The following is a 24,467-nucleotide window of genomic DNA, read 5'->3' as shown; positions in this document are numbered from 1 at the left end:
TGATCTTCTCGTTTATTGGTTTGACGATCAGAGTCTGTCATTGGATTCCTAGCAATGAACTCTACAAGTTTGCCCGATCAAAATTTCAGATAGAGTAAGTTCATTCTTGACTCCTTTTTCTTTGAGTTAGTTTTGATTTGGTTAGGTTTGTCTTTAGTTTAAGCTTGTATGTGATGTTTTTATCTTTAGAGATAGTCTTTATTAGCTCATGGTCCTAGTGGTATCGTTAGATATTTTATCAGGACTCTGTGGTGCCGGTTAGGCCACCATTGAGCTTTTGGTAGTTTGGAGTTCTTAGGGATCATCTGCTCAAGTTCAGGTAAGGGAAGCTAGTCTTATTCTTTTCAATAGAACCTTAGGTTAGACGGATGCAGGGCTGATGTGGTCACTAGTTCAAATTTTTGCTTGCAGAATTATCTTTTTTTAAAAAGTAAAGTAATATATTGACTGAAATGGTTGATTTTGAATATTTTATATTAATTTTAAGGTGAATAAGTTGTTGAAAGTGTTTGTGATTGAGAATTAAAAGTGTTTGAAAGATAATATAAATGAGTTGAACTATTTTTTAATATTTTGTTGAATTCCTTAAATGAGATGTTTATGAGAAGTGGTTGTTTTATTTTAGATGATGAATTATTTAGAGAGCATATATTTAGAACTTAGTTATGTGTTTAAGTGAATTTTAAGATATATTTGAATTGTTTAAAGTTAAAAATATGATGTGATTGAATGGTGGGTGTATTGATGTGTTAAATGATGTATGTAATGAGATGAAACTGTGATAAAGACAGTATTTTCAGGAAAGGAAATATCGTGTTGAAATTTTGTTAAGGTGTATTGATTTGTTAGCCCCGTAACGAGACATCCTGACTCTACTGATAGAATGGATTCACATAGATTAAGTTATTCAGTTGGTGAAAGTCGATGAAGGTTTATATGACTTTGTCTGCAGTTTGAAATATATAATATGGTCTTTCAGGTCATATGAATTTACCCTGTCATATGAGATGATGAGATGATGAAATATTGAGATGTTTATGTGCATGGTTGTGGATCCACAACTAGTAGTATGACAGGTGTATGTCTCAGAATTCTAATTTCAATATAGGAGTCTTCTGGAAGTAGAGTCAAGTGTGTGAGTATGTGAGTCAGTAGAAATCTGACATAAATAATGTGGATGATGAACGTGATAGACACATGATGAAATTGTGAAAATGTGTGAATATTGATGGTTTATGTTGATATTTAAAGTTTTATATTTGAAATTTTAAAAATAGCTAGCTTATCATGTGTTTTGTTTTCTTTAATCTGTGATAATTGTGTTAATTTACACAGGAGGAGATGATATTGCGGGTAATAGAGCTGAGCAATCAGAGGATGAGATGCTTTATCATGAATGTTTTGTTTTTTTAAAACTTTTGTGCATATATATTAAAATCCTTAAGAAGAGGGATATATTTTGATATACAAAATGAGAAAGTGATATATGTTTATATGTTAATTAGATATTGCATGCATAATATATTATTAAATATGTGTAAAAATAGGGATGTTACATACTTCATCAAATATTATAATATGATAAGAACATAGTAAGCAAGTCTTTAAAAAAAAAACAATTGTTAATATCAAATCCAAAATTCCATTACAAGTTCATAAAGATATGAACATTTATAATCTTGTTTTTCTAAATGTTTATATTGTCTTATGTGTAAATCATTATTTTTGTCAATCTTGATCGATTACGTGTAAAAATGGTGCATATATATTTGTTTTATGATTGTCCTCTGCAGTGATAATATCCCTGCAAAGCTCTTATTTTTTAAAAGAAAAAAGGGTATTATTTTATATGGAAAAGAAGGAAATTGTAGTAACCCACTTTTGTATAGCATACTGATATGGTGATTATTGAATGGTGCCCCTTAAGAGATCCTTTCAAGGAGGAAATAATGGGTCAAAGAAATTCTCCCACCATTTTCTCCCCTCTTTCTCTTTAATGAATACATTCCCTCTCTTTTGTAAAGTGGTTATGTTATGAGGCAAAGAACTTGTGATGAACCTTCTTATACATGGACCTAAATTTCTTAAAGGTCACAAACACCAACCCCACAACTTTGCACCAAGCTTTATGGAAATAATACAAACCTTTACCTCATTCCTCTACCACTAAGTGCCACTTTCTTCTCACTTTGCCTCTCTTCTTAGCTCTTATGAGGTCACTTTCTTGCCCTTTCAATTCTTCATGTGAAAACACTATTCTCTTATTCTTCTACCTTATCAACTAAACTATCAAAGATCAAAGGTTGCTCTCATTTTCTTTTTCGGATTTACCTAGCTAATATATGGAGTTAAAATCATGTCTTTTGCAACACGTTTTTGCTCTCATTAACAACTAAAAAACCAATTACAAGCTTTTAATGGAAACCCACTCCCTTAAACAATTAACAACATTAATATTCGTACATAAAACAAAGTTAAAAGAAGGTTTTATTATAAAGATGAATATTATCCCTTTTTTTAGAGAAAGATTTGTTAGAAATCCCACATCGACTAGAGATTAGAGTCTTTAATAATATATAAGTGGGTGCAAACCTCACCCCATTGAGCCGGTTTTATGGGGTTGAGTTAGGCTTAAAGTCCACTTTCGTAACATGGTATCAGAGCCATTTCGAGCCTATCCTAGTGAGTGTTTGTGTTGGGCCTATCGGGCCGCTATCGGACCACCCATAATATATAGTCCCACGCACGAGTTGGCAGTCTCGGCGTGAGGGGTGTGTGTTGGAGATCTCACATCGACTAGAGATTAGAGCCTTTAATAGTATATAAGTGGTGCAAACCTCACCCCATTGAGTCGGTTTTATGGGGTTGAGTTAGGCTTAAAGTCCACTTTGTAATAAGATTATCAATTTTTTACTTTGCCTTCTTTAACAAAGTTTGAAGAGATCAAGTGTAGCATTGCCTATCACTTTTGTGTAAAAAATTGTTGGCATTTGGAAAGAGTATTTAGTATAAATCAAGAAAAAAAAACTTATATATATAATTACATAGATTATTTTTCTTAATTTAATATTTTGATTAACTTGTTTAATTTTTCGTCTCCATAATGTAAAAGCAAACAATTTGTATAATCTAATTTGTCATCAATTTTTCTTCATAAAAAGTTTCAGATTACTTTTCTTAGTCTATGCCAATTAAATTAACATATTTAATTGTATTACATTTTACATTTTTCACAACTAATTTATTTTATATCATTAGTTCGCTAATAGACGTGTATATACGATATAAATATATTTATGACAATATGAGAATAAAAAATAAATATAAAATTAAAACACACTTAAAAGATTTTTAATGAATATCAGTTAATACCACGTCAATATGTAATCATCTTATTTAAAAAAATTAAATAATTTTTTTAAGTGACATTATATATATTTTCCTTTTCATTTCTTATTAAATATCTTGAAATCAACACGCAAAGTCACAAATAGCAAAATATGTCCATGTAAACAAAAGTGAAGAGAAGCCTAGTTAAAACTTTTTAAACTTATTTTCTATCATGATTCTCATATATATTTATTTATTTATATATATATATATAAATAAAATTAATTGTAACTACAGGAATATAAAACTTAATTATGTCTATTCAATCAACTAATTATGTTACATAATAACTAATTATTTCATATGATAATTGATATATAATTTTCTTAATAACTAATTAAGTCATATAATTACTAATAATATCATATGATAACTGATATATTCATTAATACTCCCCTCAAGTTGGAGAGTGCAAATCAAGAACTCTCAATCAAACTTGCTGCATAAAAATTCAAGCGCTTTTGTGAAGATGTTTGTCAATTACATCTTTGTAGAAACATAACATGGATGAATCTCACCTGCTTGAAGTTTTTTCCAAACTATGTGACAATCAATCTCAATGTGTTTTGTACGTTCCTGAAAAACTGGATTAGTTGCAATATGTTAAGTTGCTTGATTAACATAAAATAACGAAGCCAGTTTGTGCAATTCAACCTTCAAATCCTGAAATATATATCTCAACCAAGCCAATTCCAAACAAGTATTTGTCATTGCTTTGTATTATGTTTCTGCCGACGAACGTAATACATTCGTTTGTTTCTTCAATTCCCAAGAGATAAGTGATGATCCAAGAAAAACATAGACATCCTCCCCAATCTGAATCGCAATATGCATTCAAAGTTAAATTATTTTTAAATGGTAGAAAAAGACCTTGACTCGACGTCCCTTTAATATATCTAGCTTCACACCTGATAATCTTGGGTCTTGTAAAATATCCAAAGCATATTTTCTTTGAGCATATGACTTTTGAGCAACTTGATTTCCTGTAAATCATTACCATTCAATAGGATGTCATAATGAGAATAGCAGTAAACTTTTTACCTTGAGATTTAGTAAAAAGTGAGTAATCCGCCTTTGCTTGTATGTAACCAGTAGATTTAACAGTAGTTGCAAAAGTTGAGAACCAATTTCTTGATGCTTGTTGTAAACCATAAATAGATTTGTGAAGCCGACATACCAGATTCTCCCCTTGTCGGTGAAGACCAGGAAGTGGAGTCATATATACCTCTTCTTGTAATGTCCCATAAAGGAATGCATTGTGCACATCAAGTTTATGAGTATACCACTTGCAAAAAGTAGCAACAATTAATAAACAATGAAGAGTGGTGAGGAATGCATTGTAACGTCTCTTGCTCCCATGTAACACACACTCATCATAGTTAAATATCTATACCTATCATACTAACTTCACTATGTTTCCCCTACAACACACCTACCTCAATAAGAACCAACATATGACATGGTAAATCTCCATGACTTGCCAGATCAATTTTTTTTCACACCACAAACTAAGTCATAGGAATCTCTTCCTTCGACTCTCACCACTTAATAATTTTTCTCAATGTGATTTCAATAACAGGAAAGTCAAGATATCTCATTCAAGAATCCCAATACACAACTTAAAACATCTCAACATAGTATTTTCTTCTTGAAAATGAATATGTTTACATCATGTCACATATCATATTCAATCATTCCATCATAAAAAAATCCTCATCAATATATCCTTATGATCTAAACTAACATAGACCCATTATAGCTCTAAAAACACTACATGCAAAATCATTTCCCAAATGTGCATAATTTTTCAAAACTAATCCAAGAAAAAGATAGAGAGAAAATTACACTAAAATATTGTTTTATTAAATCTCTATTATATTATTAACTCATCCAACTATTAAATCTTGATTTTTTATGTAGATGAGACTAAAGTGATTTACTATTATTTCAATCATTATTATAAAGCATAACCAATCTATCACATTATAAATTTAAAAAAAAAACGAAGATATCTAACTAACTATTCCTAACATTAATTACAATTAGAGTTTTTCACTACCGCCCTTTAAAAAGCATTTTCTAATATGAATAGGAGAATTTATATTTAAATTAAACTTCAATAAAGTCATTATTATAAGGTATATTTTTTAATTAAATTTGTCATCCTGCTCTAATATTACAAAATAAGAAATTTAATTTTCTTTTCAGTTTTCTCGACGAAAACAAATCTATCAACGTTAACGGATCAGGATTTTAAACATGCTCTTAATTTACGGAACATCTTTGGCAGACTCAAATTAGGACGGCTGAAAGAGATTGAAACTGTTTTCTTTTTTCGTCCTATCAGCATGTCTAATCCCAATATAAAATATAATTTAATTTATATTTTAGTTTAATATCTTAATTTAATATTTTATTATTAATCAAAGTTGTCAAATGGATGATGTATTTAGATTACTATTTTTAAATATTATAGTTGTAATATTTATTTTTAAAACTATTATTATTAATATTATTATACTTTCATATTCTTATTTTTATATTACAAGTATGAATTCTCAATAAAAATGAGATTATTAGGATTTTCTTGAAACTATAATTCTTTTTTAAGGCTTTTCAATACTCTTAGTGTGAGTTTTTTGGTTGTCTTTTATTAAATAAACAGATTAATACTTTTTAATATTTTTTGTATCTAAACTGTTTATTTTAAAATTAAGTAAATTGTGTCTTTTTTTAAATAAATGACTTTTTAAATATTTTTGTTTAAAAAATAAAACAAAGTGATCCTCTATCACATATCTTATTCAAAACACATATATTAAAAACTTATTTTCAGTCTTCAATGTCTTGTTCGACTCAAATATGCTTCTTAACTGGATATATACAAAAATGTTTTTAATAACACTATTATTAAAATCACGTGTCTTGTTTTTTTTAAATCATAATAGTACAAATTATGTACCATAAAAAATAAAATACATTTTTATTTCAAAAACACCTTTTTTAAATTAAGAAAAACTGACCCATGTCACTGTTCAAAACTCATGTACTAAATACTTATTTTTAGTTTTCAATTCCTTATTACATTCACATGTACTTCTCAACCATGAAATAAGGAGTTTTTCATAATACTTTCATTAAAGTTAGGTACTTTTATTTTAAGAAAAAATATTGGTAACTATTATTTGTGTCAAATATACTTTTTAAATATAAACATTATGTGTTTTTAAGGGATACTAATCCACTAGCTTGTGGTACTAAAGTTAGTTATATAGGTTTATAAATTTGATACTTTATACGATTAATTAATATCCATGTAATTTTTAAGTTCAACATATTCGAGTATTTTTATTTTTTAATTTCTTACTCTTCCTAATCCTTATATAACGTAGTTTTTAACATAATACATACTAATAAAACCAATTGATTGAATTTTTTATTTTTTTAAATGAGAACAATGCACCAAATATATTTTTAATAACAATGACTTCTAATCATAGAAAACACAAACAGTAGCAATATTTAATAGGATAAATAAAAACTTAATATAAAAACTATAAAATGCTTAGGAAAAGAACCAATAGAGTTTTTAAAACAAATGTGACCGTAATAAAGACAAGAGAGAGTATTTCTTATTGAGTCAAACTTTAGACTGAATGAAATTCATCTTGATGTAAAATTTTCAAACTAAAAACATATCATAATTCAACTCTTGTGTGTAATATATTTAATTTAATGAGTTTTATAAAATCATTAATAGGTGTTATGGCAATCCCATTACTAATTAAGAAAACCCATATTAACAAGGAAATAAATACTAGCGAAAGAAAAAAAAATGCACTGACATTAATAAATATACAAAAATTTATAAAATAACATTTTTTTCTATTTATCTTCGTCATTATAACATATAATAAATGTTCAGTGACAGAGATATACATAAGAAAAACATTATTATACAAATTGTGATACAAATTATTCTCCAATTATGAATCATCATAAAAAGAGATAAACTTTTGCAGTAATTATTTTCATGTAACATATTACTGATTATGTGTAATTAAACGATAACATTTTATTTTACATATTATCATGAATTCATATTAAACTCTAAACATTTTTACTTCCGTTTCTTTTCGATTGATGGTTAAAAGTTTTTTATATTTTGAAAAAAAAAGTAAAAATAAATTTTCTCATTTCTCATTAAATGGTTAGCATAAAAAATTATATTCTGTCATTTATTTTATTAATAATCAAATCATATTGTTTATACTTTATTTCCGTGGTGTAGGTCAGGGTAGTAAAAAACTAAGGATATAATTAAAAATATAATTAATCTCCTTCAACAAAGATAAATAAATAAATATCAGTCTTTGAAATGAAAAAGTATTAATAAATATTATTGATTATATTAAAATATAAAAGTATAAAATTATTTAATATTATTTATTTAAAAAAGATAAATTAAAATTGTTAGTAAACTTTGTAAGAGTGAAGTTGGGGACTAACGGCCAAACCAGGGTCTCTCTTTATAAATTGAGTACCTCCGTTCTCATTCTCATCCCTCTCACTTTTTTCAGTATTTCTCTGTTATTCATAACTCTTTCTCTCTGTCATTCATAACTCTTTCTCTCTCTGTAATTCATAACTCTTTCTCTCTGTTCATAACCACCGTTTCCTATGGAAGGAGGAGTACCAGAGGCTGATGTCTCTGCCTTCAGAGAATGTATCTCCCTCTCATGGAAGAATCCCTACGTTCTTCGTCTCGCTTTCTCTGCAGGAATTGGTGGTCTTCTTTTCGGCTACGACACCGGTAATAAATCAGATCAATTCAAACATCGTTCACTCTTATTTCTACTATAATTTTAACATAATCAACTGCTTTTCTCGTAAGGTGGAGAATTAATCGTTGAAATTTGTTTAAAACAAGTGTCAATGTTTACTTCTGTGTATTTGGCTTATGATCGGTTGGTGTATGTTTTCACAGGGGTCATATCTGGTGCTCTTCTGTATATTAGGGATGATTTCAAAGCTGTTGATAGGAAGACTTGGCTCCAGGTAATTGAATGCATGATACTTATCACACCAAAGTCATAAAATTAAAATTAAAATTTTGTCTTTCATTCAATTAAAATCAACCTCTTCGGATTCTGTGTTTTAATTTAATGACCTCATCCATTTCTTCTCTGTTAACAATAACTAAAGTTGCACTAAAAAACAAACGCATATGGTTTTGTGCATTTATAATAAATTCATCCTTATCCGTGACAATTCCCATACATACATTTGATATTGTTTATAACAATATAATAATATTTTTAAATAAAAATTAAAATATTAGTTTATTAAAATGTGAGTATATGTTCTTATTGTAGAGAGTGTTAATATATGGCACTCTTCGAGGATACTGCTATCCATTAAGTGATTCTGGGTTTGGTTTGGAGAGAAGAGAGATGAGAGAGGGAAAAAGTTATTACAAAAAGAAAGGAAACTCATCATAATATAAGTTACACTTTTTTTTATATAAATTGTTTTAAGGTTTTTTCATTTAAATTAAAGATTTTTTATTATTTTTAATGAAGTTACAAATTAATTATCTATCATTTTTCTTTCAATTTTTCGTTTTAATATATATTTATGTATTATTAGATTTATATGTTAACATTTTTTTCTTTCTATTATGACTATTTCTCTCTGTTTATTTGCAAAAATATGTTACTTTGGAATTTAAAAATAACAAATAAAATAGAATAGTTTCTTTATTACAAAGTTGACTTTTGAGAAAGGTAAGAGGAAGTATCTAATAAACAACTAATACATATATTTACTTATTACTTTTCTTCAACAACAAAAATTATTTTATTTCATTTTTTACTTTATTTTTTCTACAAAATAGAATATCAGTTGACAACCCATTGTTTTAAAATTTGTTCATTTATTTTTTTCATTATCTTATTGTACTTCTCTTCAATTTTCAGTTTAAAGTTATAAATTTTATTTAGAATTTATTGTAAGGATTTGATGTATTACTTGAACTATTTTCTGATGTCTGATATGAATTTTGTTTGACCGTCGGTTTGGCGTATATTACTGTTTGTCTTCTTCTGCATTTATGCTCGTTCTTCACGAGAAAGCATTATAAACTTTTTAGTTCGTAATTAATTATGACATGTGACTCTCACTTTTTCTTTTTTTATTCTTAACTTACTATTGATATTACAAAATACGAGTTCCATATTTGTTTCAGTAGATTTGGAAAAAATTAGTGACACAAAACGATTGTAGTTTGATATTAATCAATTTATCTCATTTTTAAATATCTTCTGCTTTCATATTTTTTACAAAATATCTGTTTTTGTTTTTTCTCTTTTTTAGAGTTGAAAAAAAGTCCAATTTGGATTTAAATCCTTTTTTTTATATTTTTTCTAAAATTTGATGATTTATTAAGTAGTTTTTGTGATATTTTTACAATTCTTTTTTCTCATATATTTTTGAAAGTTATCTTTATATATGAAAAAATTGAGTAAAAATTATGAGGATTTATATATGAAAAAATTGAGTAAAATTATGAGGATTTGAAAGAGTGAATTCTGAGTAATTAGAAAAAAAAAGTAAAATGATTTATTTTGATTTGAGTATATTAGACTGAATTAGTGAAGTAAATTTATTAAAGTTTTTTAATGATGTGATTGTTATAAAAAATAAAAAATAATCTAAAAATTATTGTGTTTGCAATGAAAATAAAATTTTGATATTCATTTAAATAAAAAATTAAAATTATTAAAATATTCAAAATTTTAAATAAATACAAATTCTAGATATTAAATATTTTATTTAAATAAAATTTATAAAATATTAAAAATTATAAATAAATACACATTTTAAATTATTTAATATCTTCTTTAAATAAAAATCCAAATATAAAATTTATAAAATAATTAAAATCTTAAATAAATATAAATCTTAAAAATAAAAGTATTAAATATATAAAATATTTAAAATATTTAAAATCTTAAATAAATACCATTTTTAAATATTTAATGTTTTATTTAAATAAAAATTAAAATATATAAAATTCATAAAATAATCAAAATCTAAAATAAATAAAAAATCTTAAATTATTTAATGTCCTATTTAAATAAATATTTAAAATATTTAAAATTTAAATAAATACAAATATTAAATATTTAATATCCTATTTAAATAAAAATTTGAAGTATATAAAAATTTTAAAATATTTAAAATCATAAATAAATACAAATAAGTATTAAATAAATATAATTCTTAAATAATTATGATTTTATTTAAATAAAAATTTAAAATATAGAAATTTCTAAAATATTCAAAATTACTAAATAATCAATTATGTCACCCATATCCATGGTTACACTGATTATGGTAAAAAAAATGCAACACGGATTATGCTTACCGAAAAAAAAAAAACTTTGGGCCACGCACCACAACTGGATCCGTTTTCTTCCTCCACTGCTTTGCTGGTCAAATATTTCTTGCTCCTCCCTCCATGGCAACAGGTTTCTCACATGCAAAACTGCAAATCCAGAGTTGTGCAACATGTTGGAACAGTCTATACACAAAGCCCACTCACGTCAATTCCCTTTGCCCAACGTGAATTCCTTTCAAATTCCCTCACATGAGATAGGAAGTGAATAAGCCATTCTCCCTCAAATCCCTCATCTCCTCCCACTTGCTCACAATCACACTGAAACAAACAAGCATTACACTCCCACTTTCTTCCTTGTCTTCCTTGCCAACCGTGGAATCCTTAATCTAAACACAGTGTATAAGTTTTCCATTCATGAATTCCAGAAGATAATGATGTTCAACTTAAAAAAAAAAAATATTGAGGAAAAAAGCACATCCATATTTGTTTTTTAATTTGATTTCAATAATATCATCACTATTAAACAAAAGTAAAAAAAAATATGTGATTTAAAATCGAACTCTTTTACGAAGTCTCATTGCTGATTCGGCCTTTTGGCTAAGATCAAGTGAAGTCTCACTGCTGATAGCTTTATTCTTGAAGCGCATAAATTAATGATGTAAGTAAAATCTTAAGAGTGATTTTTTGTCTCATTTTCTTCCCTTTCATGGGACGAAGGTTAAATAAAAGGAATACATATATAAAAGAAGAAAAATGAGTTAGAGGGAAAAAGGGGGCTCGTGACTTTATTTTTCCCACTTTTGGAGAGAAGAGTTGAGATTCTTGAAAATATATTTTTACTTTAAATACCTTTACATACACGTACAATTCATTATTATTAATAATGGCATAATATTATTATTCACGATAATATCTTATTTTAAAAATATGTTTCTCTTATACAATATCTTAATTTTAAAATTAACTAATTTTTTAATTAACCGAAAAGTTAACTAATTTTGCCTGATTTCATAAACCATAGTGAGATAAATTTTTTGAACGGCTAAAATTAGTTTTGGTCAAAGGCTCCCATAGTTAATTATCATGGGTCATGACACAGCATTTTCCCTCCATTTTCTGGGTTTGAAGCACAAGTTCTTGAAATTATCATGGGATAAAGAACTAGCTAGTTGTACAAATTTGTGAAACCGTGCAGGGTGTTCTTTCAATGTTGAAATTTGAATTAAAAGCTTATCTTGATTGTGCAAATTAATTATTATGGCGGTATGTTCAAACAGTATCTTGATACTTGTAAAAATTCCAGGAAGCTATAGTGAGTACAGCAATTGCTGGTGCAATTGTAGGTGCTGCAGTTGGTGGATGGATGAACGATCGTTTCGGTAGAAGAAAATCAATCCTTTCAGCTGATACCCTCTTTTTGCTTGGGTCAGTTATTATGGCTTCTGCTACTAGCCCAGCTATTCTCATCGTGGGTCGAGTTTTTGTTGGCCTCGGTGTTGGAATGGCTTCAATGGCATCTCCTCTGTACATTTCTGAGAGTTCCCCCACCAGGGTTCGCGGAGCCCTTGTAGCTCTGAACAGTTTCCTCGTCACTGGTGGACAATTTCTTTCCTACCTCATCAACTTGGCTTTCACTAAGGTCAGCAAAATCTTCTTTTTCACTACTATTTTAATGCCATATTGCATAAAAGATACTATGCTACAAAAAATCTTATGGTACTGCAATGAAAAAATAAATCTTTGGTATAATATGACTTTTTAAATAATTCTTACAAAAATATAAATCTGTTTTAAATGGTGAAAACAAAACTTATTTTCACATATTATAAACGAAATTGCATTACGTTGTCTTAGTTGCATTATTATTCATGTTGTGTGTGGTTGATTTCTTTATGACATTGTTTTCCTGTAAACGTGATCAGAGAGTTTTGTTAATTTTCTACTCAGGCTCCGGGTACGTGGAGGTGGATGCTTGGAGTGGCTGCTGCACCTGCTATAATACAAGTGGTGTTAATGTTTACACTCCCAGAGTCACCACGTTGGCTGTTCCGAAAGGTTGGTTTAGTCATCGTTCTTACATTTTTTTAAGTCTATACTAAGTTTCTTTCTCTGTGATAATTGTATCTTTCTATGGGCTGATATGTCTTTTTACTATGTAACCTACAGGGAAGGGAAGAGGAAGCAAAAGCAATATTAAGGAAAATTTATCCACCTAATGAAGTGGAAGCTGAAATTCAAGCTTTGCGGGATTCAGTTGCTTTGGAACTGAAGGAAGTAGATTCTTCAGAAAAAATCAGCATAATCAAACTTTTGAAAACTAAATCTGTGAGGAGAGGTTTATGTGCAGGAATGGGACTTCAAATCTTCCAGCAGTTTACGGGTATCAACACTGTCATGTACTACAGTCCCACAATTGTTCAGTTGGCTGGTTTTGCATCCAACCAGACTGCACTTCTTCTGTCCCTGATCACTTCTGGCCTGAATGCATTTGGTTCAATCGTGAGCATATACTTCATTGACAAGACAGGGCGAAAGAAACTTGCTTTGTTGAGTTTGTGTGGCTGTGTTTTATCCTTGGCCCTTTTAACCGCCACTTTCCACCAGACTGAAACTCATTCTCCAATGATTAGTGCTATTGAGACCTCTTACTTCAACAACACCTGCCCTGGTTTTAGCAAAACTGTGAATCCTATTGAGTGGGACTGCATGAAGTGTCTAAAGGCAGAATGTGGCTTTTGTGCTTCCGGCTCTAACAAAGTAAGTCAAATGCTATAACAGTATATAAGTTGTTATAGTTATAGATCTAAATCTCAAATATATGTTGGTAGGGTCTAAATCTTATATATATATTTTAATTTTAGAGTTGCGATTGAAACCTGTCTCTACATACATACCTTTAATTTTCAATGAATCTTTCTATATATGCTTGTGTCTTACACTATGTCTATTGTATGTGCATGCAGCTCTTACCTGGGGCATGTTTGAGTGTTAATGATGCCACAAGGGGTATTTGTCTGAAAGATCATAGAGCATGGTACACAAAAGGGTGTCCTAGCAAAATGGGTTGGCTTGCTATAGTGGGACTTGCACTGTATATCATATTCTTCTCACCAGGGATGGGAACTGTTCCATGGGTTGTAAATTCAGAAATCTATCCTCTAAGGTACCGTGGAATATGTGGAGGAATTGCTTCTACAACATGTTGGGTTTCCAATCTCGTTGTTTCCCAGTCCTTTTTATCTTTGACCGTGGCTATTGGAACAGCATGGACATTCATGTTATTTGGATTTGTAGCCGTCATTGGAATTTTCTTCGTTCTCATTTTCGTGCCGGAAACCAAAGGAGTTCCAATGGAAGAAGTTGAGCAGATGCTGGAGGAAAGAGCTGTGCATCTTAAGTTTTGGCAGAAGAGCAGTGCTTTTCAGAAGAGTTGATTAATTAAGTTTTAATTAAAACACTTATTTAAAGAATAAGTTTTATGTCACATCACCTAACTCATATCCGTAAATGTGAGATTTAAAATGGTTTGTTTTAAGGTTAAATAGTGAAGAATTATCTGTATAGATATTTTCTAGCTTTTGTTAGTGGGGTTTTTTCCTAAGATATGATGTCGTTTTTCTTTTTCTGTTATTTTAGTTATTGTTTGACTAGTCTGTTTGTTAGAAATATTTATGAAATCCTAAAGGAAGAACAATGAATATATTGTTTTTGTTAATGATCAGTATTCAGTCATCAGCATTATGTTGTGGGATCTTTTTTTATGTTTCCTTGTGCAAAATTTCACTACGGCGTTCAATTCAGGTACTGACAAATTTTTCATTTTGCAGATGTCAATGAAAGTTCTAAATTTTGACATTTTGAGAATCAGGAAACATAGCAAATATTGAGTTAATGAGATTGATAAATAGGTAAAAAAATAATTATCTTATTCTATATAATGAAGTTGAACCAAAATGTTTAAATAAGATAACCAAGTGCATCATCTTTAAATTAGTAATAAGTTATCACATCTCAATCGTTGATTGTTATTAAAAAAAAATTGAATATCAAATATTAAAATTCATGTTTAAAACTACTTTGATAATTGACAAAGTCACTAGTACACTAGTTTTCTAGCTAATTATATTACCATAACTAGTAAATACATAGTCTATGAGAGATTTTTGTGTGTCTAAAGTGTCAATAAAATCTGAGTCAACAAATCTTTATACAGAAGTGTCTCTGGCATATCATCTAGATCCATCATAAATTAATACTCTTTCAAACAATCCTTTCATATAATAAAGAATCGACTTGAGAGTTTGTGATGATTATTTTACGACAAGTGCATTTGTGTTGTCAAGTAATAATTTTTCCTTAAGAACAGAAGATATCGAATCCATAAGGACAGTTGAATAATAAAGTATAAGATTCACTAAATAAAAAACAGAATAATAAAGTTTGTTGGAAGTTTGTTATGATTGCAATAATTAAAAAGAAAGTAAGTCAAAAATATCTTTTGATTGGTGTTATGCCCATATAAAAGTCATTTAAATCATATAAAATTATTAAGAGAGTTTTCTAAATATCGATTCATGTGTAACTTAGTCATCTCCATTCTTCCTTAGAAACCTGAAATTAATACCAAATTTGGAAATAAAATGTTCTTATTCCAATAAAGATCATAAAATATGTAAAAAGGTATAAATTCATAAATTATGGATTATTTTATATTTATTTTAGCAATTAATACTCATAAGTGTCTATATTTTAATATGAAATATTACTGAAATTAGACACTTATCATATGGTCACCTTCAAGTTGAAATTGATGTCAATGCCAATGGCAAAGCCAAAGCAGAAGTGAAAGTTAAAGCTCAAGCTAATGTGCAAGAAACCAATACTCAATTTGTCACTCTTTTGTATAGGAGATTCTAGGGGTGAACTTGGTTTAAAATATAAAGGTATTTCTAAGATTTCACTTTAAGATTTGTCTCTTAAATATGATATAAAATATATTTTTTATGAGTGACTCTTAGATAAGGTAGAAAATATATTTTCTTATAAGCGAGAATCTTGCATATTATCCTTTGAGGAAAATATACAAGAATAGCGGGTTGAGTTGTGTTTTAATTAATTTAAATATTTTTTGAAAATATATTTTGATTGTGAGTGTTAAGACAATAATGGTTTTGTTTGTTGAAGCTATCTGTCAGTAACTTTTGCATTTGATGAACTACAATATGCGCAAATTTATGACTTGAATGATTACCTTGAATAAAACATTTCCAATTTCCAAAAGCATGTTCTCACAATAGTTATCCTTCCAAGTTAATACAAAAAATAATTAAAGTATAAAATATAGAGATAAAAGGGAAGAGAAAATACACAAGATAATTTTTATACTAGTTCATCTGACCATGCATACTACATCTAGTTCTCAATCAACTAATTAAGTTCTACTAAGTAAACTATTGTTGCAAAATACAACTAGAGCATTATTTTGGAACATATCCATTATTGGCTAACCTCTTGAGTATTATTGACTCCAATCACTCTTGACTTAACTGAGTATTCTTGACTCCAACCATTCATCGCTTAATTGAGTATTCTTTACTCTAGCCATTTCTAACAACTAAGTATTCATGACTCTAGTCACTCCTAGTTTAACTGAGTATTCTTTGAACACCATCCATTCTTGGCTAAAAATCGAGTATTCTTTACCAAACAACCTCTCATGGCTAAGATAAGAAGGTTGCATTAGTGATCAAGGTTCACAGGTTTGCTTGCTATAGAGGTTGATCGTTTGGTAGCATATGTTAGATAAATGCTCTCTCTTCTAACTTACTAATTTGAACATGACCAATGTTCTTCTTTGAGGCTCTATAGTAGACACAACAAATTTTGCAGCATTTCAACACTATACAACGTAGTCTCTATCTTGTTCTCCTTGAGTTTCCTTATATAGGCTTTGAGAGAAGTGACTGTTGTGAATCTACTTTTGCTTGTTGAATCAGATCCAATTATTTTATGTGTTTCTTTGGTATGATGAACTTGTGTACCTAGAATGCATTAAATGCACTTCATATAACATTAAATGGTTTATTCTTCTTTGATGTAATTTTCCCAATAACTAGATCAAAGTTATTTTTCCTTAGGTAGTGTGTCATGGCTTGATTTTGATTACTTTTGCATAATTGTACGAGGTAAATAACCTTTATAGAGTAGTCAACGTTCACTGCTAGGAAATTGCACAAAAGAAGTAGCTTTAGCTTGAACTCCAAAAGATCTTTTTATGTTAACTTTAACTCATTCTTTCAACAAATCTTTATGACATTCGAACATTCCCTGCAACATAGAATAACCATAGTACTAGTTTAACTTTCTATGCATTTATCTTATATTTTAATGCATGTATGGTCTCATCTTATCAATACTTTATCAAATGTAAGAGAGACAAGGCAACAAAAATTTGTATCTTCTATCAAATCAAACACCGTCTTACATAATCTATTTTTTACACAAAATCATCATCTTAAAAACGAAGTAAGACCATATTTTACATCTAACTATTTTAACACCTAATAAATATTATAGAATGTTCGAATTTTACTTTAACACTTTGTTATATGAAAAATATTTGATTTAAATTTTTTTAATGAAAAGCTCACCCATAAATTTTATTGTAATGAATAAGACTAGGTTTAAGTGACTCAACCTAGTAAAAAAACTTCATTTTTTTTTAGGTAATTTATAACAAAAATATCTATACATTTATTTTACTTGATGTTTTAAGATTACAATTATTAAAATTTATTTATTTATGTTAAAAGATAAATTCAATGATTTTCTCTTTTTATATATTGATAGTAAAAATTTAGTTATAAATTTTAATTAATTATTAGGTAGTTGATAAAATAATAAATTTGGGTTTGATAAATTATATTAAATTTAATATTGGATATAAATTTTGTGGAAAGTGTGCACTTAATCAATTAGTATAATTACAAATATATAAGCTTCCAATTCATATAAGAATGAAAAAGTATTTTGTTAAGGAATATACTAAAATTAAAGTTAAAGTTACTAAATGTAAAATACAGGTTGAATATGAATATGTTTTCCTTGGTAAGTAGGAGATGAATATTGTATTTAAGCAATTTTTCCCCCCTACTAGTTATATAACCCACTAACATTTATAAATCATAAACTTGAGAATGAGAATGAATAACATACTCCAAGAAGTAATATGTAGATCATATATTTCTTTTATGTTTTGTTTTGATAGGCAAGAAAATAAAAAATAAAAAAAAGGAAAGTAACGTTATTTGAATTAACTTTTTTAGCTAATTTAATTAATATAAAAATACCATTATATTTGAAAAATTATTTGTAAAGTATTTTTTTTTAAATAATTTGATGTAAAAAATAATTAAAAAAATATAAATAGACTCAATTTTTTTAAATTAAAAAAAAATAAACTTTAATAAATAAAAAAGTTGTATTTCGAAATAATATGTATTAAAATAAATTACTTTCCAAAATACCAAAATATAAATTAATTATTTTTTATTTTTTATTTATTATAATAAATATTCATAAAATATTAAAAATAATTAATTATATTAAAAAATAATTATTACATAAAAAATAATTAATTATATTAAAACATAATTTAAATCAATTATATATAAATATGCATAAATATTATGTAAATATTAATAATCGAGTATATAGTAACTTTATTTTCGCAAATCATACATGTCCATAAATTTTTGTCTCTAAATCTATTAAAACTTGTTTATTAGACAGATAGGAAGGCATTTGTGTCTTTAAGTATTATTTCGTGTAAATTGTATCACTTTATATTAAATTATCAATTAACTAATTATGTTAGCTCTAAAATAAGAGAAGGATAAAATATAAAACAAATAAAGGAGAATTTTTCAGAAAATAAAGTTTCAAATTAGAAATAAATGAATAAATTTTAGCCTATTAATAGTTTATAATTTATGACAGGTTAAAAGAAAACAAGTGAGATTAATAATTAAGAAAGAAAAAAAAAAAGAGTGTGGTGTTAGTTTCATTTGAGGTTTGTTTCTTAACTGTTAAACCCTAGTGTCTTAGTGGCGCTGCTACATCAGACCCTCCCTGAGCTCCGCCTCCGCTTTCTCTCAAATCCCAATCTCGATTCCAATTTCATGGCTCTGCTTTCCAATTCCAAGCTTCTCCGATGGAGACCCGCTTTCCGATCAAACCCTTTCTCCACAGTCTCCACCGCCGAAGTTCTCTCCGAACCGGAACCCTCTCACGGGTCACCCCAACCTGAATCTCAACCCGTTCCCCCTATCGACAAGAATCTAGAACTCGTCATTTGCCGAATGATGGCGAACCGGGCCTGGACCACCCGCTTGCAGAACTCGATCCGCTCCCTCGTCCCGCGCTTCGATCCTTCCCTCGTCTACAATGTCCTCCATGGCGCCGCCTCGCCGGAACACGCGCTCCAGTTCTACCGCTGGGTTGAACGCGCAGGCCTCTTCGCCCACACCCCGGACACCACCCTCAAGATCGTCCAAATCCTCGGGCGCTACTCCAAACTCAACCACGCGCGCTGCATCCTCCTCGACAACACGCGCGCCCGCGAGGCCGCCACTGAGGACGCATTCGTATCCCTCATTGACAGCTACGGCCGCGCCGGGATCGTGCAGGAGTCGGTGAAGCTCTTCCAGAAAATGAAGGAGCTCGGCGTGGAACGAACCATTAAATCGTACGACGCGCTCTTCAAGGTCATTCTCCGTCGCGGACGCTACATGATGGCCAAGAGGTACTACAACGCGATGCTGCGGGAGGGCGTGGAGCCCACGCGCCATACGTATAATATTCTGCTTTGGGGTATGTTTTTGTCGTTGAGATTGGACACTGCTGTGAGGTTTTATGAGGAGATGAACAGTAGGGGTGTTTTGCCTGATGTTGTGACTTATAACACTTTGATTAATGGATATTTTCGGTTTAAGAAGGTGGAGGATGCTGAGAAGTTGTTTGTGGAGATGAAGGGGAGGGACATTGTCCCCAATGTGATTAGTTTTACCACCATGTTGAAAGGGTATGTTGCAGCGGGGCGGATTGATGATGCCATGAAGGTTTTTGAGGATATGAAGAACTGTGGGATTAAGCCGAATGCAGTCACGTTCTCCACCCTGTTGCCGGGGCTGTGTGATGCTGAGAAGACGGTGGAGGCGAGGGATGTTTTGAGGGAAATGGTGGAGAGGTACATTGCGCCGAAGGATAATTCTGTGTTTATGAAGCTGCTGAGTGTTCAGAGTAAGTCTGGGGATTTGGATGCGGCTGCAGATGTGCTGAAGGCGATGATTAGGCTGAGCATTCCCACTGAGGCTGGCCACTATGGTGTGTTGATTGAGAGTTTTTGCAAGGCTAATGAGCATGACAAGGCGGAGAAGTTGTTGGACAAGTTGATTGAGAAGGAAATCGTGTCGCGGCCGCAAAATGCCTTTGAAATGGAGGCCAGTTCTTATAATTTGATGATTGAGTATCTGTGTGATCATGGGCGGACTAGTAAGGCAGAAAGGTTCTTCCGTCAGTTATTGAAAAAGGGTGTGCAGGATTCGGTTGCTTTCAATAGTTTGATCCGGGGGCATTCAAAGGAAGGCAACCCCGATTCTGCCTTTGAGATTATAAAGATCATGGGAAGGAGAGCTGTTCCTAGAGATGCAGATTCTTACAGGTTGCTTATTGAGAGTTACTTGAGAAAGGGAGAGCCCGCTGATGCTAAAACAGCTTTGGATAGCATGCTTGAGAGTGGGCATCTTCCGGAATCCTCACTGTACAGGTTGGTTATGGAGAGTTTGTTTAATGATGGCAGGGTTCAAACTGCAAGCAGAGTAATGAAGAGTATGGTGGAGAAGGGGGTGAAGGAGCATATGGACTTGGTTTCTAAGATATTGGAGGCCCTTCTAATGAGAGGTCATGTGGAAGAAGCTTTGGGAAGAATTGATTTGCTTATGCATAATGGTTGTGAGCCTGATTTTGACCACCTTTTATCTATTCTTTGTGAGAAAGAAAAGACAATTGCTGCTCTCAAACTGTTAGATTTTGTTCTTGAGAGAGACTGTATCATAGATTTTTCACTATATGATAAGGTTTTGGATACTCTCTTGGCAGTAGGGAAAACCCTCAATGCGTATTCCATTTTATGTAAAATTCTGGAGAAAAGAGGATCAACAGATTGGAGAAGCCGTGAAGAGCTGATCAAGAGCCTTAATCATGAGGGGAACACTAAGCAAGCAGATGTTTTGTCGAGGATGTTCAAGGGAACAGATGGAGGTCGTGTTAATAGCGAAGGAAAGAGAAAAGTTACAGTAGCTACGTAATGTGTTCTCTCTTCTTTTTCTTGTGTTTTAGAGGTGAGAGGTATTATTACTCCTTTTGTTTTTGGTTGTAATAAGTTATCATATGAGGAATAGTATTTGAGAATTGTTCTTTATTTCAAATCGAAATTTTCAACTCCTGTGTTCTCACTGACCACATTCTTTGTTTTGGATCAGAGATTTGTTGTGACACTCATCGGTTTTTTCTTTTTCTTTTTTACTTTATTATTATACTTTTGTCATCAGTCTACACTTATCAATGTCTCCAATTATGTTCATTATATTCAACCCAATTCTTTGGATCTTTGAATTATCCCAATCCCAATATTTTCTTAACTTTAATAGATTTTTGAATCTTTGAATATCTCATTTATTTTTGTGTACAAATTCCTCTTTTGTGATGATGAATCCATCCCACTTCAAATCACTGCTGTCATCAGCCTATACAACTGAGTGCTGACAATGCAATCATCAGGCACCTAACATTACTCTTTAGCCTAAATCTTGTATTGTACTGGTAACTTGTGGAGTTTGCTTGTTATAACTGAGATTCTAATATCTGCTACATCATCCCAGAATCTATTTTGGCGGTTAATCCTATTTTTAGTCCTGCTTTCTACAACTACTGGACTTCTATTTTACAGGTTTTAAGAAAATGTGGGTGCAGAGGTAATCGCATTTTCTTTTTTTCTTTGTGTAAGGAATTTTATACGTATCTGTAAATTAGCAGGATGATATTTCATTAGACTTCCATTTGGTTTCTAATTTGTAACCTTTTTCAGCCCTTCTGATGTTTCGTACTATCTGGTTGGCTTACCCTTTCAGTTTTTCTGATGCATATTACTCATTTGACTTTTAATTTATTTTTATGTTACTGTTCAAACTTCTACCTGGAATGTTTTGCTACCAAGATTGGTTTGGCTTCCAAGTAAAGCTATAAACCTTGTTTTAACGAGGAAATCCTGGTCATAAGTAGTGTTCCATTAAAGACCAACGCGACAAAATTTGAGCATTCATTGGACAATCAAATAACATAGTCTACCTACCAGTTTCATTGAAGATCCTTTGAGAAATGATACTGAAAACATTCATCAGAAGAAGCTAGTGATTGCCACAAACACGAGGATGAAGCTTAGATTGGTGAAAGTTAGATCCATAACCAACTGGTTGAGATAAACAAACTCTGAAATTGAATGAGTAAGGATAGTCATAACTTGTGTAATAAGTACATAAGTGCAACTTCTTCCTAAAAGCAACTAGCATAGGTGGTACTTTGATTCATTATTTTGATGTGTTTTATATGCCATCCTTTACTTCGTATATTTATTGGACAATTTTTTCACAAAGACCGCCAATCGTATCGAGAATGACAAAAAAGGTATAATAATCAAAGGCGCTGGGCCTTGCAAACTCGCGCAAAGAGACAAACTTCAAAATCCAAGAAGCACATCACCTCTTCTACCTCTCTCGACCATGTTCTCAATGAGCTTCAAAGAAAGAAGGCCAATTAATCTATAAATGATATAAATGGGGGAATGTTGGTGTTCGGACCCCCACTTGCAATTTAAGAGTTGCAATTTCAGAGAAAAGAGACAAAGTTAAAATGTGGAAAACCTTTTTATCTTTTTTTATTTCTTGTTTTATGATAAGCATCGGTCAGACTAATGCAAGCTGGATTTTTTTTTTCTTAAATTAAACAGCAGTCATGTCAATGCAAAAATTTAATTTTGATTAATTCGATGCTATGTATAATAAAATAATATTTTCTTAGCAACTTCTAAACTCACAAACATTAATTTTCTTTTATTTTTATATTCTTGTTTGAGTTGGTTAAACCAACACTAAAACTTAAAGTAATATATAATATTAATGTCCACTTTTATATCTCAAAATCGAATGCAAGCTAATTTTTATTTTTAACACTCTGTAGGGTTAGCGTATTATGCACTTGATCGTGGTTAAACTTTCTAAATATTTTATTGTTTAGTTAGAGTCGAATAGGCCGATTCTAACCCATATAGCCAACATTATTTCCTCACACAGTTAGTCTGCTTTTTTTACAGTGAATCAACAACACTTTTAAGTATTTTACATCATATAGATAAAAAAAAAATACCTCTATTCTGACTTCGCTTGAATAATAATAAATTAAATTTTATAACAAACAAAACTTATTTTGAACGTTATTGTGATGAATACATTGATTTAGGATAAGGACAATCGATTTTAACCAACCTAAAGAAAAACTATGTGACATTGGCATGACTAAACTGGAGAGCATATGTTAATTAGGGTTTCAAGCTGGCTCCAGCTGCTACATGGTAACTAGAAGCATATCTATGAAATAAATTGAGTGCATTACTAGTGACCTCTGCAACATTTTGTGCCTTAACCTTTATAGTAGCTGTCCTTTTACTCATCCTTGTTCCAGGGAAGGATTGAACACAGTAGCTAGCATCTGTTAAGGCAGTGCTTACCCATGTCTCAACATTGCTTATATGCCACAAGAAGTTGTCATCTATGATGGTGCCTTTGTTCATCCTGCGGAGCTCTTTGATGGCTTGTCAAAGTTGGTCCACACTATCGTTGAGCTGCGTCACACAATCTTGCACAGTAAGGTACACTCTATCACTCTTAAACTCTTCAAGTTCCTTGGCCACTTTTAACAAGTAAACCCTAGTTTTTAGTGCCCTGAAGAGGCTCACCGAAAGGGCAAGATGGGCCAAGTGCTGAGGACCATCTATGGTGGAATTTGAAAATCTGGCTAGACAACGTATGCACAGATCAGGGTACCTGGTTCCATGGCAAGAGGACTCTATGTAAGCCATTGTTTGGTTTTGGTTTGGGGGTTTATGCAGAGCCAAAGATGGACCAACTGCAGCAACACATAAAAAGATAGAAAGGAAAGTGACTAGGAATGGCTGGTCGAGGTATGCTATATGAACTTTTAACCAGGTCATCTTGATTACGAGTTCTTCAATCTCAAACGTAGAATTTTGGTTGAGTGAAATGACAAAGGAAATGTTGTTGTTTATATAGAAAAGTGCTTTTTTGACATCATGGGGATGCACATGATCTTTTTCTTCTTTCTTCATATTAATTTACGTGCATTTAGTTGCACCAGCAATGAAGAACAGCAACAAGACTATAATATAATTTTATAACATGATTTGTATCACAAATCAGATTGGCATTATAAGCTGAACTATTATATTAGATATAGATAACTATGGATTTGTATTTTCAATTTTTTTATTAACATAAAGAACGTACGCAGGTCATGAATACTGTGACTCACTAGCAGAGATGTT

At 30.5% G+C, this 24,467-nt stretch overlaps 2 protein-coding genes and 1 pseudogene across 2 annotated transcripts; 2 read left to right on the top strand and 1 right to left on the bottom strand.

Annotated features, from left to right (window-relative positions):
• The first annotated feature begins 7,885 nt into the window (after positions 1-7,885).
• Positions 7,886-14,510, top strand: LOC137811606 (putative inositol transporter 2). The gene is made up of 6 exons (XM_068613405.2): positions 7,886-8,203; positions 8,378-8,448; positions 12,096-12,431; positions 12,740-12,847; positions 12,959-13,549; positions 13,756-14,510. The coding sequence occupies exons 1-6, from the start codon at positions 8,071-8,073 to the stop codon at positions 14,224-14,226; spliced, it is 1,710 nt and encodes a 569-aa protein (XP_068469506.1). The 5' UTR covers positions 7,886-8,070; the 3' UTR covers positions 14,227-14,510.
• Positions 14,511-18,818: 4,308 nt separating this feature from the next.
• LOC137811605 (Tetratricopeptide repeat (TPR)-like superfamily protein) lies at positions 18,819-21,313 on the top strand. Its single transcript, XM_068613404.1, has one exon. The coding sequence runs from the start codon at positions 18,973-18,975 to the stop codon at positions 21,157-21,159; it is 2,187 nt and encodes a 728-aa protein (XP_068469505.1). The 5' UTR covers positions 18,819-18,972; the 3' UTR covers positions 21,160-21,313.
• A 1,974-nt stretch (positions 21,314-23,287) lies between these two features.
• On the bottom strand, positions 23,288-24,148 carry LOC137809716 (pectinesterase inhibitor 9 pseudogene; annotated as a pseudogene).
• Positions 24,149-24,467: the final 319 nt, after the last annotated feature.

Source organism: Phaseolus vulgaris, chromosome 2 (genome assembly GCF_051622355.1).
Source record: "Phaseolus vulgaris cultivar YP4 chromosome 2, ASM5162235v1, whole genome shotgun sequence".
In the NCBI taxonomy this organism is placed as follows: Eukaryota; Viridiplantae; Streptophyta; class Magnoliopsida; order Fabales; family Fabaceae; genus Phaseolus; species Phaseolus vulgaris.
The sequence above is the reverse complement of the archived record's forward strand: the minus strand, read 5'-3'. Positions and strand labels throughout refer to the sequence as shown.

What these genes read in the sequence shown, in the direction of transcription:
- LOC137811606 (XM_068613405.2), top strand. Translation starts at nt 8,071, where the DNA reads ATGGAAGGAGGAGTACCAGAGGCTGATGTCTCTGCCTTCAGAGAATGT. An exon ending in TCAACTTGGCTTTCACTAAG is followed by an intron (nt 12,432 to 12,739) that starts GTCAGCAAAATC and finishes TTTTCTACTCAG; the next exon opens with GCTCCGGGTACGTGGAGGTG. An exon ending in CACGTTGGCTGTTCCGAAAG is followed by an intron (nt 12,848 to 12,958) that starts GTTGGTTTAGTC and finishes TGTAACCTACAG; the next exon opens with GGAAGGGAAGAGGAAGCAAA.
- LOC137811605 (XM_068613404.1), top strand. Translation starts at nt 18,973, where the DNA reads ATGGCTCTGCTTTCCAATTCCAAGCTTCTCCGATGGAGACCCGCTTTC.